This window comes from Vollenhovia emeryi, unplaced genomic scaffold, assembly GCF_000949405.1.
Source record: "Vollenhovia emeryi isolate VEMERY1.0 unplaced genomic scaffold, V.emery_V1.0 DF939121.1, whole genome shotgun sequence".
Taxonomy (NCBI): domain Eukaryota; kingdom Metazoa; phylum Arthropoda; class Insecta; order Hymenoptera; family Formicidae; genus Vollenhovia; species Vollenhovia emeryi.
Genome location: NW_011967245.1, coordinates 1,531,889 through 1,547,937, shown reverse-complemented (window position 1 = coordinate 1,547,937; position 16,049 = coordinate 1,531,889). Strand labels below are relative to the sequence as shown.

Genomic DNA, 16,049 nt, shown 5'->3' with positions numbered 1-16,049 from the left:
GGGTTATAACTATCTTTTTTTTTCCCAGAGTACCCGCACAATTTATTATTTCTTCCGCCTGACTTCTGAACTCCTGAACCAACTTTGTCTCGAATTTGAATTTACGAGCCAGTGATTACATTGACTCGTGCACAAATTTAAAGGCCGGATTATAAATTTGTCTCGCTGTTACTAGAGATGAATGAATCTTTGGTAAATGCTGCCGATTGCATTAAATTTATCATAACAATCAATTGTCTCTGCATAAATACACACTGTAATATGTCTAATTGTGATTGTAGCACACCGCGAAGCGGGAAACCCTGGCTGCAATTTAAGCAATCCGCGGCGAACGGCGACAGCAGTGCGACGACCTTCGGAAACATCGTGAGTCTGTCTGACAATGAGATAATCGTCAGATCGTCAATTTAATAATGCTGTCAAATGGACATTGAACGGATATTATTCCATAAATTGTAATAAGTAAATCCTACCCAGTCAGCAAAATGTTAACAGATTGGCAGCAGATTCATCAGGAACCCACGCCAAAACCATCGCCATATGTATCCGCATTTGGCTTTCGTTTTGGCAGCAGAGTCTGTAAAACGTATACGCTGTCAACAGATTGTCGGCAGAAATCGAACAGGTCCAGTTATGTGAGCAGATTATGTTGTATTTCTGCTGACACGCTGGCAACGCGTCGAGTATATCAGTTCCCGTATGGAATCTGCAGTCTGTCTGCCTTCAAAATTTGTAGTTGAGCATTTGGACGAAATCTGTCCCGGCAGACTTGGGCTATCTGGGTGGTAACACAAGTAAATCGTTTCAGGAGACGACTACGAGGTGCGTCGGATCGACGACGAGGATACAGCACGCGAGACTGGTCCAGCAAGAAGTCACGAGGCTGCTCCTAGCCGCGAGGGAGTCTTTACTGAACGATTTGTCCGACTTGGCACGGCTTCTCCCTTCTTGGCAACAAAGGGCGCTCGAGCTCGCACAGAATAATCACAAAGAGATCACGAAGGTTTGTGTTTTTTTTTGCGCCATACCGCGCTTTCAATTTTTAGCAGGTGCTCTTCAAATCGGTCGTTTGCAGTTGATGGACACCGAGGAGGCTGATATAACCCAGCTCTGCGCACAAAATATCGTTCTTTGGCAGCATTTCCTGGAAGCGTTCTCCGGCCGGGAAGCGGTTCATCAGCATTTAGCGCGAGTTCATCATCAGTTAAGAGTAAGAGAGACTTGTAAATTATTAAGATTAAAAATGTAATACTAGAGCGTTCAATAGCGACAATTCTCTGATTTGTTTGCAATTAATTATTTGCAGGTGAAGCGGTTCGCGGAGGGTTTCTTCGTATTAGAAAACCCGAGAACATCGGCAGCGGGCTGTTACGACGCGAATTATCAGTCTTATCAAGCGGTAAGCGAGGCTGCTCGCAGATCGCGTTACCTCGCGTCGTTGCCACCGTTACCTGTCCATTGTCCGGAAGTGGACGGCGATCTTCACTCGTTGCCTTTAATTTTTGAAGATCAGTACGCTGATATGCAGCAGAGACACAGAAACAGTGGTGAGTATACGCCCAATGAATACTTACCGCGATATTTAAAATTATATTATGAAATATTTGAATCGTAGCAGGCCAGAAATAAAAGTCGAAATTTCTAAATTGATGATACATATACGCAAATAATCAATTAAAATGATTTTTATAATAATTGTACTATTCTCGCACGATTTTTTCGGATACACGAAATGTGCTTTCCAGTCCCCAGCATGGACGACTGTAGCTGCGGCATAACGGCGATCCTGGAGTCGCGCTCCATGGGCATCTGGTCGCCCAGGAGCGAAGGTGCAGCTCAGGACATCGGATCGATCCAGGCCCGCCTCATACTGACGCCTTCCACGCTTCCGGCGAGGCACAGCAAGTCGCTCGACCAGCTGGGCCCCGAGCTGGCGACGCCTCTGCAGCCCAGGACATCGCCGAAGACTCTGCCCAGGTCTGTGTCGACCCAATTGTTCTCGCGGGGGCTGCGTGGCGGCGGTCGTAATGTCACGCCACCCGCGACGGTTCCTTCCAGGGGGAAACCCAGGTCGACAGTGCCGTCCATTAGCACCCTCTTCCCGCCCTCGGGTCAGCAGGCTTGCTCCGCACCGAACCCATCTCTCGGCTCCACGCCAGTGATACCCCTGCCTCGGGCCAAGTCCACGCAGATGCTGGTACCGAACCGGCAGCAGCAGCAGTCCGACTATCAGTCCTCTTCCATTAGCTCACTGCTGGCGGTGATGTTTCCCGAGTTGCCGCCCGGTGGGCATTTGCCTGGTTATCGACCCTCGTCTAAATCTTGCGACCAGAATCTTACTGTGCCAACGTACATGGGCGCCTTAGACCTTAGTCAATTGCCCGACTGCTTGACGGAAAGCAAGTCGGCAAATACGATGGAAGGTACGATAAAATCAAGGGTTTAAGACAAAATGAAATAAGATAATATTGATGGAATAACGTTGACAAATTAACATGCGAATTAATATTCTTGGAAACAAACTGACGAATTTCTTATTTCTTTCGTAGATTATCATTCTCTCGATACCAGAAGAATACGATTAGAGCCACGAAGTCATCGTCTAGGAACTCGCCAACCGCTACCAACGACCACAAGTGACCAAAGTAGCTTTCTATCCTCCAAGACGAATGTAAACGGCGACTTTTTACAGGATCCACAGCCGCTGCACACAGCGACGTTGGATAGAGTCACTTACCGAGGGAACTCTAGGAAATCCGGGCATCAGACAGGGGGCAAGTACAGTCAAACGAACGGCATCGAGAATCGCAGATATCATACACTCGGCAAGACATCGATGACGCAGAGAAGTCGCCCAGAGATACCGGAGAGCATGAATGGCAGCGCGGTGACCAGCAGCCATTTGCACCTGGCGGATCCAGCGAGCAAGAGGTCCAATTATTACGCGACCACGGACTCGTTTTTCTATCGCACGAACGGCAACACCAGCGGTAGGACTCGCGACGAGACGGACAAGCCGAAGAGGCCGAAGAGCACGGATCGGCTGCTCGACGACGTGCGCAACGAGTGCTGCGACTTCCGGCGAGATCGGCCGACTCGAAGGAGAGCGGAACGATCGGTCAAGTCGCCTCGCAACGGCGTAACTCAGAATTACAACGAGGAGAAGCAACGACGCGGTCAAACCGAGAAGAAAAACGCGGATGGGGCTCAGGAACCGATTTACGAGGTAATAGCCCTGAAGCCGGAATCGAAGAAAGAGTCTCGCGAGAGAAGGAAAGACAAGCACAACAGAAGACCGCACTCAGCGCCCGTCCTCGATACGGATCATCCGGTAGAGGAGAGCAATCACAAAAGTGATAGAAAGTGCAGCCATAAAAATAGGAAACCAGCACCGCCACCCCCGGCATATCAAGATCCCGCAGTCGCCCCATTGCCCAAGTATCGTCATCCCTCCTCGACGCCTGCGACGAGCGTCCTTGAGGTGGAGAACAACAATAAAATTATTCTGAAGGTAAGGTGGTAAACGTTGAAAAATAATACGAAAATGTGTCTTTAATTGTATACGTAGTTGAACCGATGGTTTAATATCCTCTTCGCTTAGATGGAACCCATAAAATCGCCCATGGAGGCACCGACGACCAACGGCACGACGCCTTCGGACCCGCCAAGTCTCGGAGTGCCGCCGTCGAACGTAAAGAGACTGCGATGCGCCAGCGTGCCGGTGACTCAGAACAAAGTGGTCGTGCCACGCAGCGCGGTCTCCCTGCCCTGCATGCCGATACGCGACAGCAAGGACAGTCTGACTAACAACCTGCCCATCATACCGCACCTTCTCAGTCCGCCGTCCACCAGACCCAGCAGTCCCACGCCGAGCTCGAGCTCGAGCAACCTAACGTCCGAATGCTCGGGTTGGGTCAGCAGCGGCGACACCTCCAGCTCGGAGCAGCGTCGCAACCAAGCCAAGCTCTCGAGCGAACAGCTGCGGCAGAAACTGTCGAAGATTGTGCCGCGCAAAGATCGTCCTCTCGTCACGAAGGAAAGCGTGGAGGAGAACTCGTACGAGGAGGTGCGGCTGCCGCCGCCGAAGATGTTCCAGGACGAACCGCCGCCTCCCGAGGAATTCCGCGATCCCCCGGCGCCGATCGACAATCCGCTCTACCACGTGTACGAGACGGTGAAGCAGAATAGGAGCCCGAAACAGAACAAAACGGCGCCCTGCAGTCCGCAGCGAAACCGGGATCGGGACAGGGAGGGTGTGTATGGCGTCAGGGACATCTGTCTGGATTGTTATCAGGAGGGCAAGGAGTTGTTGCAGTCCACGCAGGACGATTTCATCAATTTCAAGAAGTGCAAGGAGGAGTTCAAGAGGCAGATGAGCTTCTCGGGCAAGATCTACAGGTGCGTCGAGTTTTCGCGCATAATAACGCGATCAGCCCACCCAAATAGAACCGCTTCCTTAAGCCTAACGTCCACGGAGCAAAATTCGAAGCTGCTGCGAGCCAAAGGGTTTCCCCGACTAATCAGTGAAGCTCAGATTAGCTTAATTTAACACATTACTTTTTTAACAACCAGAGAATCCGAGCGATATGTCTGGAAAATGGAATGTAAAGTACCCTAAAAATTTGGCAGCAATCGCCAACTTCGAGTTATGCTTTATAGGTATCGGGATTCAGTTCTTTCTTTCTTTCTTTCCTTCTTTCTTACGGCGCTGTTTCCCAGCGCGATATAAACGCGACGATGCTTCTTGAAATCTCGCTTTCGCCTCCTTAATAGCGCTAAATGCCATTTGCATTTCGCTTTCGCGTTGTTTCGCAAAATTCTGTCTTTCGTAGTTAAGTTCTCTTCTCTGTCTACCTTACTCCCATCTAGAGAACGCGAGGAAGCACAGTTGCATTTACATAAACGTGCCCATTCCCTCGGATACGGTGACCTTCTGAATTCCTCGCCATCGGTTCAACCATTAAGATCCCATGTGCCTCTTAGTGACTACCCGACCCTGGCCTCGACCCTGCCGTACTTCCACATCAGCGACGAGTATCGACTCTTCTCGCCGGAGGGTGCGCACCTTATCATATGCGTCCACGGTCTCGATGGCAATGCTGCCGATCTCCGTCTCGTCAAGACGTATCTGGAATTGGGTCTGCCCGGGGCGCATCTGGATTTCCTCATGTCCGAGAGGAATCAAGTAAATTACATTTAATTACAAGCGCCAAGTTGTCAGAACGAAAGTGCAAAGCTCACGACTTTTATATTTGACGACGGAAACATTCTGACTTACGAATTTGCTGGCACAAGCTCATGCACTCTTCCTGTTTTCCGACTACCACCGTTTAAATATTGTTACCTGATAAGGACCTGGAGTAAGGCCGAAACGTAAGTAAATTACTGAAACATTAATTAAAAGGCGCAATGTAAGGGGCAATAAGAGCCGGACGCTAGATATTAGGTGCGGATATAACAAATTTTATAAATAATAAGGATAACGTCGACAATTAACTGGCACAATATATTTCGTTTAGAACATACAACGTTTCGACCAGTAATACTGGTCCTTATCAAGTATTAAAAAATTCTTAACAACCCATTAGATGTGACAGCAAAAAATGGGTAACATTGGTAGTAATATAAGAATACATGGAGGAACGAATCACTCTGCACAGTAACACATATGGAGTAGATATAAAATATTTTAAAAGACGTCAATTGTTGTGAAAGGTCGGTAGAAGACTAACCAATTTTATATTATTTATTATATATAAAATACTGTGACATTATTTTTTATACTCTAACTGCTGCCGTTATAACACACAATAATATGTTGACGTGAGGGTTGACGATAGGTTTTTTTTTTATATTCGATCGTCATTCAGAAGGATCACATGAATTAGTCGAAATGTTTGACATTGTTAATTTCAAGTAAATAATATCAAATTTGTATAATAAAAGGGGCTCAGAGTCTGAACAAGGTTGTAATGCCCGATAAAATTATTGTTACATCACGTAAATTACTGAAATTTTGCCAGTCTGGTCGACTATAAGCTTTGCATTTTCGTTTAAATTACCACTGGCGACGATAGGAGCTCTCAAACTCGTTAATTATTAGAACGTTAATCCTCAGAGTGTTAGTCGCAGTGAAATTAATTGCGCCAGTTGCTTTCATACTGCAAACGTATTTTAACTTCTTCAACTCAACGCGTATATCAATAAATGAATAATTGTCATTTGCAAATCTCAGAACTGTCCAAGATTCTAGAACCCCTTACTAAACCGTCATGTGTCGCTTGCATACGAAAGGGGGACACCTTCTCCGACTTCGAAACGATGACCGACCGATTGGTGTCCGAAATTCTCTACCACATTGAATCGTCGGGTCTGAACCCGAGGAAAGTGAGCTTCATCGGGCATTCCCTTGGGACCATAATCATCCGGAGCGCCCTGACGCGACCGCAGCTGCGTCCGCTTCTCCCTCGTCTACACACCTTCCTCAGCTTGAGCGGACCACACTTGGGCACTCTTTACAACACGAGCGGCTTGGTGAACGCAGGTGAGCCTGACAAGTGTCCGCGATGGAGTATCGCCCGATATCGCAAGAGCGCCGGTCTCGAATGTAATTTTTATTTCGTCACCCAATCTTGTATAGGCATGTGGTTCATGCAGAAGTGGAAGAAGTCCGGATCGTTGTTACAACTGGCCATGAAGGATTCGCCGGACGTGAGACGCTCCTTCATGTTCCGTTTGAGCCAGAAGAGCAATCTGCAGAAGTTCAAACACGTCTTGCTGTGCGGCAGCGCCCAGGATCGATACGTGCCCTTGCACTCTGCCCGAATCGAGCTTTGCAAGGCTGCCGTACGAGATCCAACGGATCAAGGTATCTCGCGTTCGAGCGTCGATCATTTTGCTTTCGTGGCCCGTTTTCTTTTTAATAAGCAAATTGATGAAGCAAAGACGTCCCTGTTCAAAGTAATAAGTAGAATATGACCAGATAAAACTATTGTTTATTCCCATTGAAATTGCATGTAACCTAATATGATCTGGTCATATTCTACCTGATACTTTAAACGGGGCTTTAATCAATTAGCAATGAAAGACGTTAAACAAATTAATTAGAAATCGAATCGTTTCTCCCGATTCTTCCAGGTGCCGCGTATCGCGAGATGGTGCACAACATTCTGTACCCGGTGATGTCGGCGCCCGGCGTCAGTCTCGTCAGGTACGACGTGCATCATGCTCTACCGCCAACGGCGAACGCCCTGATAGGCCGAGCCGCGCATATCGCCGTCCTCGACTCCGAGCTTTTCATCGAGAAATTCCTGCTGGTCGCGGGACTAAAATATTTCAGATAAGGAAAGAACAGTCTAGCGCACATGAAAAGAAAAAGAATTAACCGTAGCTTATTAAAAAAGAACAACAAGGACTCGAACGCGCGCGCGGATTCGGAAGGCGTCGCGTTCTTTGCGGCTTCTTCGACCATTCCGTGATTAGCGTATATTATAGACGTCCTGTCCAGCGTTGCCTCGCTTCTTCCCCCTCGCTTAGCTGTCTTCTTCCAAAGGAACGAACGGGATCACGAAGCGAGGCAATCCGATCTTTTTTACACGAGACACGCGCCGTCGATCGTCGATTTTGATATCGAACATTCGTTAGGTTCTCACGTGCCATCATGATACCGATCATAGTCGCGGACGTGGCAAGGTCACGCGCATTTGTCATGACGGTCGAATTTCGGATTCATTCCCGTTAACGCTTCATCGAGAGTTCGCCCCCGTGGGCTTTCGAGTCGAATGGACCTGTAGCTCGCCGTGAAACGGACCTATTCTCTAGTGACGGTAGCGGTGGCGGTGGTGACGGTGGTGGTGGTGGTAGCTGTAGTAGTAGTAGTGATATCGACCAAGAGGAAGAAGGGATAAGGGAAGAGGAGATGCAGGATGGCTTGGAAAATTCCAGCGTGTCGTGCACGCCGTCGCTATGAGCGATGCGACGTGCATGAATGAACGTACTCCAAGTCTCGCGTACTCGAGGACAGAAGAGGAATCGAAACGAAACCGGACCAGCGCGTTCGGCGGCCTAGCGTAAACGAAGCAATCGCGAGGGGACACGGTGTATGCGGCCGTCGTGCGGCACATCAGCTTCATCGGCATCGTCGCGAAAAGCGGATCGCGAACGTGGAAGAAAGGGGGACGAAAATTATTCATCGACACGAGCGTGCAGATACGACAGTTGAATTCGTGGACGTACCTTTTTTTTTTTTAAGAAATAAATAAGAAACGAGACTTTAGCGAGCACGGGCTCTGTCGTCGGATCAATTCTCCACGATGTACAGCCGCGCGTCAAGGGGAGAAAAAATAATAGTATTAATACTACAAAAGTAAAATAATAAAAAGTATAAGGCAATGCAACGACACATTGTCTAGTCGTATAGGAAAGTTACGAAACGTATGTCAATTGTTATCCTCAGATAAGTGTGAATGCTGAATGCGATGAGTGCGAAGAGCGGATGGATGAGAGCCGAGTACGATGCTGAGAGAAAGAGAGAAAGAAATATCTGAAAGAGAAAATGATTAGGCAAAAAGAGATAAAGAGTAAAGAGACTGAGGATGGAAGGAACGTCGGAGAGGACGTGGGATGTTAAGCAGCGTTTATCTACGTCAACGAGAGGACTCGAGAGAGAGAGAGAGAGAGAGAGAGAGAGACGAGGACGGTGACGGGTGTCATCAGCGTTTCGAACAAACTGGATCCCCCTATGGCGGTCTCATTGTCAGTGCGGTGAAACGAGGACTTGCGCCCTGAAACGCGACGGAGGAGAGTATCCAGGGTGCGAAACGGACGCGATAGCGCGATGACGAGAGTGACTAACGTTTCAGGTATATGAAATCCCTCCAAATGCTAGATCTCAATTGCTCAGAACAATCTATCAATGAAAAGCAAAAGATAACAAAAAAAAGGTGAAAAGAAGATTACATTAATCGGAGAGTGACAAGCGCGAAGCGTCGCGTCGCGTCCGCGAGTGCTGTCGCTGTCGAGATGAAATCGTCGTACGATCCAAGCGAGCTCGACCCTCGTCACTTAAAAACCATCTGCAGGGCGTTCCGGAACCGCTGACCTTAATTTTAATAATAAATTTGCTCGAAATAAATGTTCTCTTGATCGAAATGTGTTCAGAGGCGTCAGTAATTTTTTACCTATTAAACGATCGAACACGAACTGGGGAATCTATCATGTACCTAATTATTGTAATTGAAGAAGGCCAACCGAAATCTTATTGTCTCTATCTATTTTTACTTGTGAAAAATTCAGTGATTATATTAAATATATTAAAATGCGGTAAACGACGACTATCCTCGAGAAGCAGACCGTTAAATTCGTTTCAGATTTTATCGTTAAAATTCAAGGGTGAGTTTCTGACGCTCCGCGTATCGAGTAGCGGCATCAGCGCGAAAATGGCGCCTCGTACTTCGACGGTTACGGAAACAATTTTTGTGGGAGATATAGGAATTCCGAGAAATCAAATGGATATATGTTAGATGTTTGTATTGTGTACTATACAAATGTGCATTTAACATTTTTAACGAACACGATATGTCCATTGTATGTCCCTATTTGTGAAGCAATGTAATATAAAATAGTATTAATAAGAGCCAATATTCTGTAAACGATAATCGCGATTGTACATATACATATATATATTATATGTATCCACAATACACTGCAGTCTTATAAACTGAGAGCTGAAGTACGAGGCGTCCATTCCAGCGCGTATCAACAAATTATGGAGTGGAATGTCATAAGAGCTATTATATTTCAGCAGCTACGCGGAGAGAATGTTCTCTTAAAATTTATCCTGAAAATTATGTACTCGTGGGACAACGTGGCATTTTGAAGAACTACATATGGATCTTTTGAAATTTTGCCGTACGTTTTACTAGTAAAATGTGTGGTAAAATTTCAAAAATCTCTTATAAAATTCGTCAAAATGCCACGTTTGCCCACGATTGCACGATTTTCAGGATAAATTTTAAGAGACAATTCTCTGCGCGTATTCTTTTCCAAAATGAGAGATTAGAAGACTTCCCGCGAGGCTTCGATCAGCATCGTCGCGCATCGTTCTCGATATTTCGGAAATTTCGTTTACAAACGAAATTTGCAAACGTACGTTCTACACTTTCGTTTTATAAAACACGTATTTGCGGAGATAAACGCATGTACATGACGGATAGCCCTTTATAATCTTCCACTCCACAATTCTCGCGCTACAAATCTCTGAGCACACGCGCACACACACACACACACACACACACATATACACACTGTCCCGGGCGCAAACGCGTAGAGAATAATAATTTTTACAGCAATTCTATCGTAACATATGTGTTAAAAGCGGATCACGTGGATCATACATCGGCTCTCAATATGCGAGTAATATCGTATCGCATGCAAATCCCTGTCACTCGTATCATCCAGTGTAAACCATTTATATGCGTAAGAAACGTTTACGTGTATCGTCATGAAAACGATTACCTATAACCACCATTAACATGTATACTACAATCGTATATGTTGTTGCAAGCCGTTCTAGCCTGGTAATCGTGATGAACAGTTACATGAACAAGTGCAACTTTGCATCAGACTAAAAGAAAGCTTATGGAACATGTGCGAAAGTCGTCGCACTCCAGTCTCTCTCTGTCTAAAACTAAAATAAATTATTTTCCTGGACGTTCACCGATCTGACCCTTTTAATATCGAGATAATGGCAAGCACAGTTTTCAAAAATTACCTGTACTTTCTTCTTATCCCCGTAAAAATATCGACAAAACAACAATAACATGTGTAAATATAATCGTTTACTATCTATACCAATCTTTTGACGAGCTGCTTTTCGGAAAACGAATTTTCGAGATTTTATATTGTACAATACTTGAATGTACCTTAATTGAAATTCTTTTTTGTGTGATGTAAAATTATACTTGCTGATGCAAATTTATGTGCGGTATGGCATAATCGTGTATGATTTTATCGATTCAATTGTCAGTAACTGTCTCTATTGTTCCGAATTCTAAGTATTTCGAGTATAATAATTTTCACAGAATGTTGCGACTTCGGCAGAAAGTTTTGTCAGGAAATATAATTTATCGCGTAAGTTTTATTTGACGTAGGAAATCTCGAATTGAAATTAAATAACCGTGCAATATTAGTCACAATTCAGAGCTGGGAGTTATGTTCGTCTACAGTTGCCGACCTCTGTCGCAGATTTATGACGTTCGTGTGCCATCAATGAACGCGACGAGTGCGCATATGGGTAAAAAATTCATGTTCTGACTGTCCCTTTAATCAAATTTTCACTCCGCAGCGACACGTTTATCAGGTAAATCGCCGCGTATATGTTGTACCCTCAACTGCGAATAAATCTCGCCGATGACGTTTACGCGCGTCATGTATCGATTGCGAGAAAGACAGGCCATCTCCTCTCTTTGTCTGTTATCAATAACGCGTTACAAATCGTGCGCGAGAAGGAGATTACAGACGGCGGAAAATGGAAAAACGGAGGTTCGGAGATCCGGAAAGCTTTTCGATTTGCTCCTTCGCGAGGAACACCGATCAAAAGGAATTTTTATTGTTATCCTATTATTTGCTCAATTATATCGTCGTTTCACGTTGTAATCGACTCTGTAATCACGCTCTAGCCGCGATAATTGCAACTTTGTATACTCTCGTCATGTAAACTTAAGTTTTTTTAACTTACCACCTAAGGCAACAATTTTCTAGAGATTTATCGGGGAACGATGAGAACGCGATCGGATCAATGGTGATCGGGATCGCGATCGATCGAACGAGTTCCGCGTTCCGTTTCTCGACATGTTTTAGAGAGATTTTCTCCGGACCGAAAAATCAATTTCAGGGACATAAAGTCGTTGTTGCATTTTTGGTGGGTATGTCCTTGCGTAATTTACGATTCGTGTATTCATTCCTTTCCTCTATCCCGTGGCGCCATCCCAGCGCGGTTGGGTACATAGCGAGATTTTCTTTATGAAATTATAACGGCCTCTGAAGACACTTAACGAATAATTGACGAGTGAAATCTTAAATACGTCGGGCAATTCTGCTCTTATCGGACTAGCCAAGCGTTCTTCGGGGGCCCGTGAGAAATTTAAGTATAGATACATAAGAGAATTAAAGGTAACTAGATAGAAATATAAATTGATACAAAGCAGAAAATTGGCCGTGTAGAGTATCCATTGTGTGTTTTTCAAGATTGCGTAACAGTCTAGGTTTACTTTCGTTTAGTAGGCACATAAAGTTTACCTTTTCAACTTGATTCCCCCCGTTAATACGAATACGAATTGTATATACTCTGTACCGTTAAATAATTTCAATATTTACATTTTCCTGGAGATTAAAAAGTTAAATTGATTTCTGAAATTTCCGCTCCTATACTTTACTTTATTCTCCAGTAAAGCGAACGGAATCGGAGAGCCATAAATTTTAGAGTGACGAGGGCTTTTAAAGTGATTTTTGAAAGTTAAGTGCCAAGGCAGTGCCAAAAGCAGAAATTGCCAGTCCGACAACGATACCCTTTTTCCACTTTGAAGCGTGCATCGAAGCATTCATCGACACTCAAAAAAAAAAGGAGAACTCGCTATCGTATTCCGCTCCTGTCACGATTATTAAGCGTGTCGTGCAGCTGGGTCCGATAAAAAAAGCGTCACCGTGTAATCCTCAATCGAATCACTTGCGAGAAAGAAAAAAATGTAAGAGAGCGGGAGAGAAAGAGAACGCGAGAGAGAGAGAGAGAGAGAGAGAGAGAAGCGCGAAAGAGAAAAAGAATAAAAACCGCAAATATGCTAACAGGAAGACACAATCGTCTTTAAAAGAGGAACACCAATGAAGAAGTAACAATGTATACACTATACATAACATATGAGTATACAAAAATGAATAAATCTACGTATACATAAAATGAGAGATAGATTAATAAAAAATCTCAAGCCATTACACATCATTGTTATTCACCAGTTCGCCGAGGGCGTACGTACCTTACCCGATACAATCGATGTTCTCTCATTGTCAGCGGAAAGTTCGGGTAACCGAATTCGCAGGATCATCCGCGGGATATTCAGTTACGAATTTCTAATTCATTCGCAGGAACGTGCGATCGCCAAGATCAAGGATGCAATAAAGGCACAGCGTGATGGCTTAAAAAAGGGTCCGATTTAATTGACTTAAAATAACAGATTGTACGCTACACGCGAATCTCGAAGAGAGAGCGCGACATCGAGACGAGGCGCAAAGGCGGAAAACGTATTCATAAAAAATAACAACCCCGCGAAATGTCACGCTCCGTGGCATTTCTCGCCGTACGATCAAGTGTAAATACTCGTTTCGCAGAACATTCCGCATCGAATAAAATTTCCGCCAATTTACAGAGACTAATAGCGGCATCTCTGTGCACGGATGCATCGCGTTCCGTTCGATCGCATGTATAATTCTCGCTGTCACGCGTGCCTACGAATTGAGGGTAGAGATTTATAAAAAAAAAAAATAACGTGAAAAAAAATTATATCGCACCTACAAAATCATGATTAAAATCGCGCTGAATCGCCGTCTCTCACGCGAGGCCACGCGTTAATTTGCGTCGATAAAAATTTCCGTGTTACGGCTAATCTGCGAGAAGCGGGAAAACGACTTACAAAAACTTGCTTAATGCGTAACGCAATTCAACTTCAAGCCTCCCCCTTGCTAACCCTGTTTGCGCGCCTTTCCTGCGGCAAATTGAATTTCGTTGTACAATTTAAGAAGCTCGTTTAGGCTAATTCTGAAACGCTGTAACAATTAAAACGCCCCTCCCCCCCCCCCTTTTCCGTCCGCGAATAGCAATTCATTCCTCCCCGGGATGTGTTTTCCTCCGCAATTTTTTCCGCGTAATTTTGGGCAATTAGAAAGTCAGCCGAGACAATGCTGCGCCTTCTTAAAAATTGTAAACGCTATTAGAAAATAATATCCTGCACATTTTGTCGAGTGAATAATTTTCTTAACGGTCGGCATTAATTAAAAACGTCGATGCAATTTCGTGTATCTCTCGAGAGGTATTTTTTCCCGTGTTATTTTTCACGTTCGCACGATAACAACAATATCAATTTATTATAAATCCTGTACCATCGGTCACAGGTTGTTTACTCGATCAAATGTACGGAACATTATTTTTAACGACATACGGGCGCGAACTTGTAAGACATGACGACAGCGTCGTGCCAACTGACGCTTCAATTTTTAATGACGTTTAATCGAGCTCGTGTACGACGTACGACGGTTCGTCCTGCATCTCCTTGTCGTCGCTGCTCTCCTCCTCGTAAAAATTTCCAACACCGTCGGCCATACCGTCGGTGGGACCAACAACGTGCATCGACTCGCTTACATCCATTTGCTCATCCTCCTGCGCTGAGATTATAGCGTTAGTCCCGGCAGAGCCCTCGCCAGGTTGATCGGACTTTTCCCGATTCTTCGTCGTCGCCTGGCCTGGAAAGGTCACCACGTTTAATCCATCAGGATTCCCGTCGCGCGTGCGAAAAGGTGAAAAGTCGCGGTAAACGTGCTGCGACGAGCAAATTTCGGAATAAATGATCCCCCGCGTGCTCCGCGCATCTCGAAGATCATTAGAGGGCGCGAATGTGACTCGCGGATCTTTTTCAACGGGCGCGGAATACATTTGCGGATAATCCACGATGAATTTGGATTGTTCGCCGACTGGCTCTCCGCCAATAACGCTTTTACAAGCACTGGGCGAGCTTCGCGGACGCTTTAACGTTCCTCGCGACGAAAGTACAGAGAACTTTGCGGTGGTAGGGTCGATTATGAGGTGCGAGCCCACCGTGCGCGTTTATTTACGCGTATCGTAAATATGTATGGAGGCGTGGAGCGTATGGCCGAAGGTTTAATCATCTCCTTTGAGGGGCCCCGCGACAAAGGCCGCCGAGTCGGATATTATACTAACCTTGGCCGAGATCTCGCGCTTTGCCCAGGGAGTACTCTCGTGCGTTCGCTAAACCCGCTATCACACAGGCACTGAGCGCGCTGCGACTAAGATTCATAGGGGCTGCATCGTACCATTCATTGTAATCCGCGTCGTAGCACTCGACGTACGCGATTGTACTGGATCCTATTACGATAACGTCATTCGTTTATAATCGTAAGCCGCTTATATTTTCACGCGAAGGTGAAAATCGCTCGCTGGCAACCGCGTAATTTTCCCTCGCGGCTCTCTTACTTCGCATTTATTACATTTTACGCGTCGTCACTGTGCATATTCCGAGTCACGATAAGAACCCGAAAAAAATTCCCAAGAGCTCACCCGGCACTTTTAAGAGGGTCGACTAACGATTTCATTTTTGCCGAGCCGCGTCTCTCTTTCGTTACAGCAGAGAGAACATTACAGGAGGGCGTGTTGTACAGGCTGTTGCAATGACATACAGGTCAGTATTATGGCGCGCATGGTTGTTCATAATTGCGTTGTGAATTCGGTGTATTAAGTGAAAGCAGTTGTCGCCACACCCTCAGAAAGGATTTCTGTTACCGAGGCAAGAAATATTCTTGACGCATTTATATTTCTCACAACCTCCCAAGGAAAAATGAAGAGTCAAGATGACGTCAATTTCATGTCATATTGACCAAATTTATGTCATATTATCATCTTGACTTTTTATCTTCCTTGGGCTCATTTAGTCTAAAAAAAATAAGACAATATCGAAATAAAATCAATAACTATTATTCTCCTCTATGGAATTAGAAAAAAATTGACTTACTATATTGAGACAAGAGTAACTTGTGTAAGTGTAAGTTAATATATTCTTGCGTTTAAAATAAATTGTCCCTCCATCTTGCAACACGAAATTCGCGCCACAATATTCGACAAAAGACGATACGTACTATCATTTTATTCTAGATTTTCGAACTTTTCATGTAAGATTAAAATGTTCCTTTCTCTATAATAAATATGATTGGCACTGTATCGATCCTATTTTATGATGCATTGAAGTGTAATAGCATTGGATCCGGAAAAA

General features: G+C 45.1%; 2 protein-coding genes across 5 annotated transcripts in view; one reads left to right on the top strand and one right to left on the bottom strand.

The window, feature by feature from the left end:
• Window positions 1-8,921, top strand: part of LOC105570195 (protein FAM135A) — a 33,317-nt gene extending 24,396 nt beyond the window's left edge. For 2 of the 4 annotated variants that reach the window (XM_012027213.1, XM_012027214.1), the window contains exons 7-17: window positions 282-366; window positions 809-1,003; window positions 1,076-1,210; window positions 1,307-1,547; window positions 1,746-2,423; window positions 2,550-3,511; window positions 3,602-4,398; window positions 4,870-5,185; window positions 6,295-6,544; window positions 6,641-6,868; window positions 7,138-8,921. In XM_012027213.1, coding sequence (XP_011882603.1) covers window positions 282-366; window positions 809-1,003; window positions 1,076-1,210; window positions 1,307-1,547; window positions 1,746-2,423; window positions 2,550-3,511; window positions 3,602-4,398; window positions 4,870-5,185; window positions 6,295-6,544; window positions 6,641-6,868; window positions 7,138-7,343 — 4,093 coding nt within the window. In that variant the 3' untranslated portion in view covers window positions 7,344-8,921. The remainder of the gene's footprint in view (window positions 1-281; window positions 367-808; window positions 1,004-1,075; window positions 1,211-1,306; window positions 1,548-1,745; window positions 2,424-2,549; window positions 3,512-3,601; window positions 4,399-4,869; window positions 5,186-6,294; window positions 6,545-6,640; window positions 6,869-7,137) is intronic. The other 2 variants (XM_012027215.1, XM_012027216.1) reach the window with 2 other exon arrangements.
• A 5,123-nt stretch (window positions 8,922-14,044) lies between these two features.
• Window positions 14,045-16,049, bottom strand: part of LOC105570346 (kelch-like protein 10) — an 8,844-nt gene continuing 6,839 nt past the window's right edge. The window contains exons 8-9 of the mRNA XM_012027475.1: window positions 14,984-15,148; window positions 14,045-14,508 (exon numbers count right to left, since the gene is read on the bottom strand). Of these exons, the coding sequence (XP_011882865.1) occupies window positions 14,273-14,508; window positions 14,984-15,148 (401 nt within the window). The 3' untranslated portion in view covers window positions 14,045-14,272. The remainder of the gene's footprint in view (window positions 14,509-14,983; window positions 15,149-16,049) is intronic.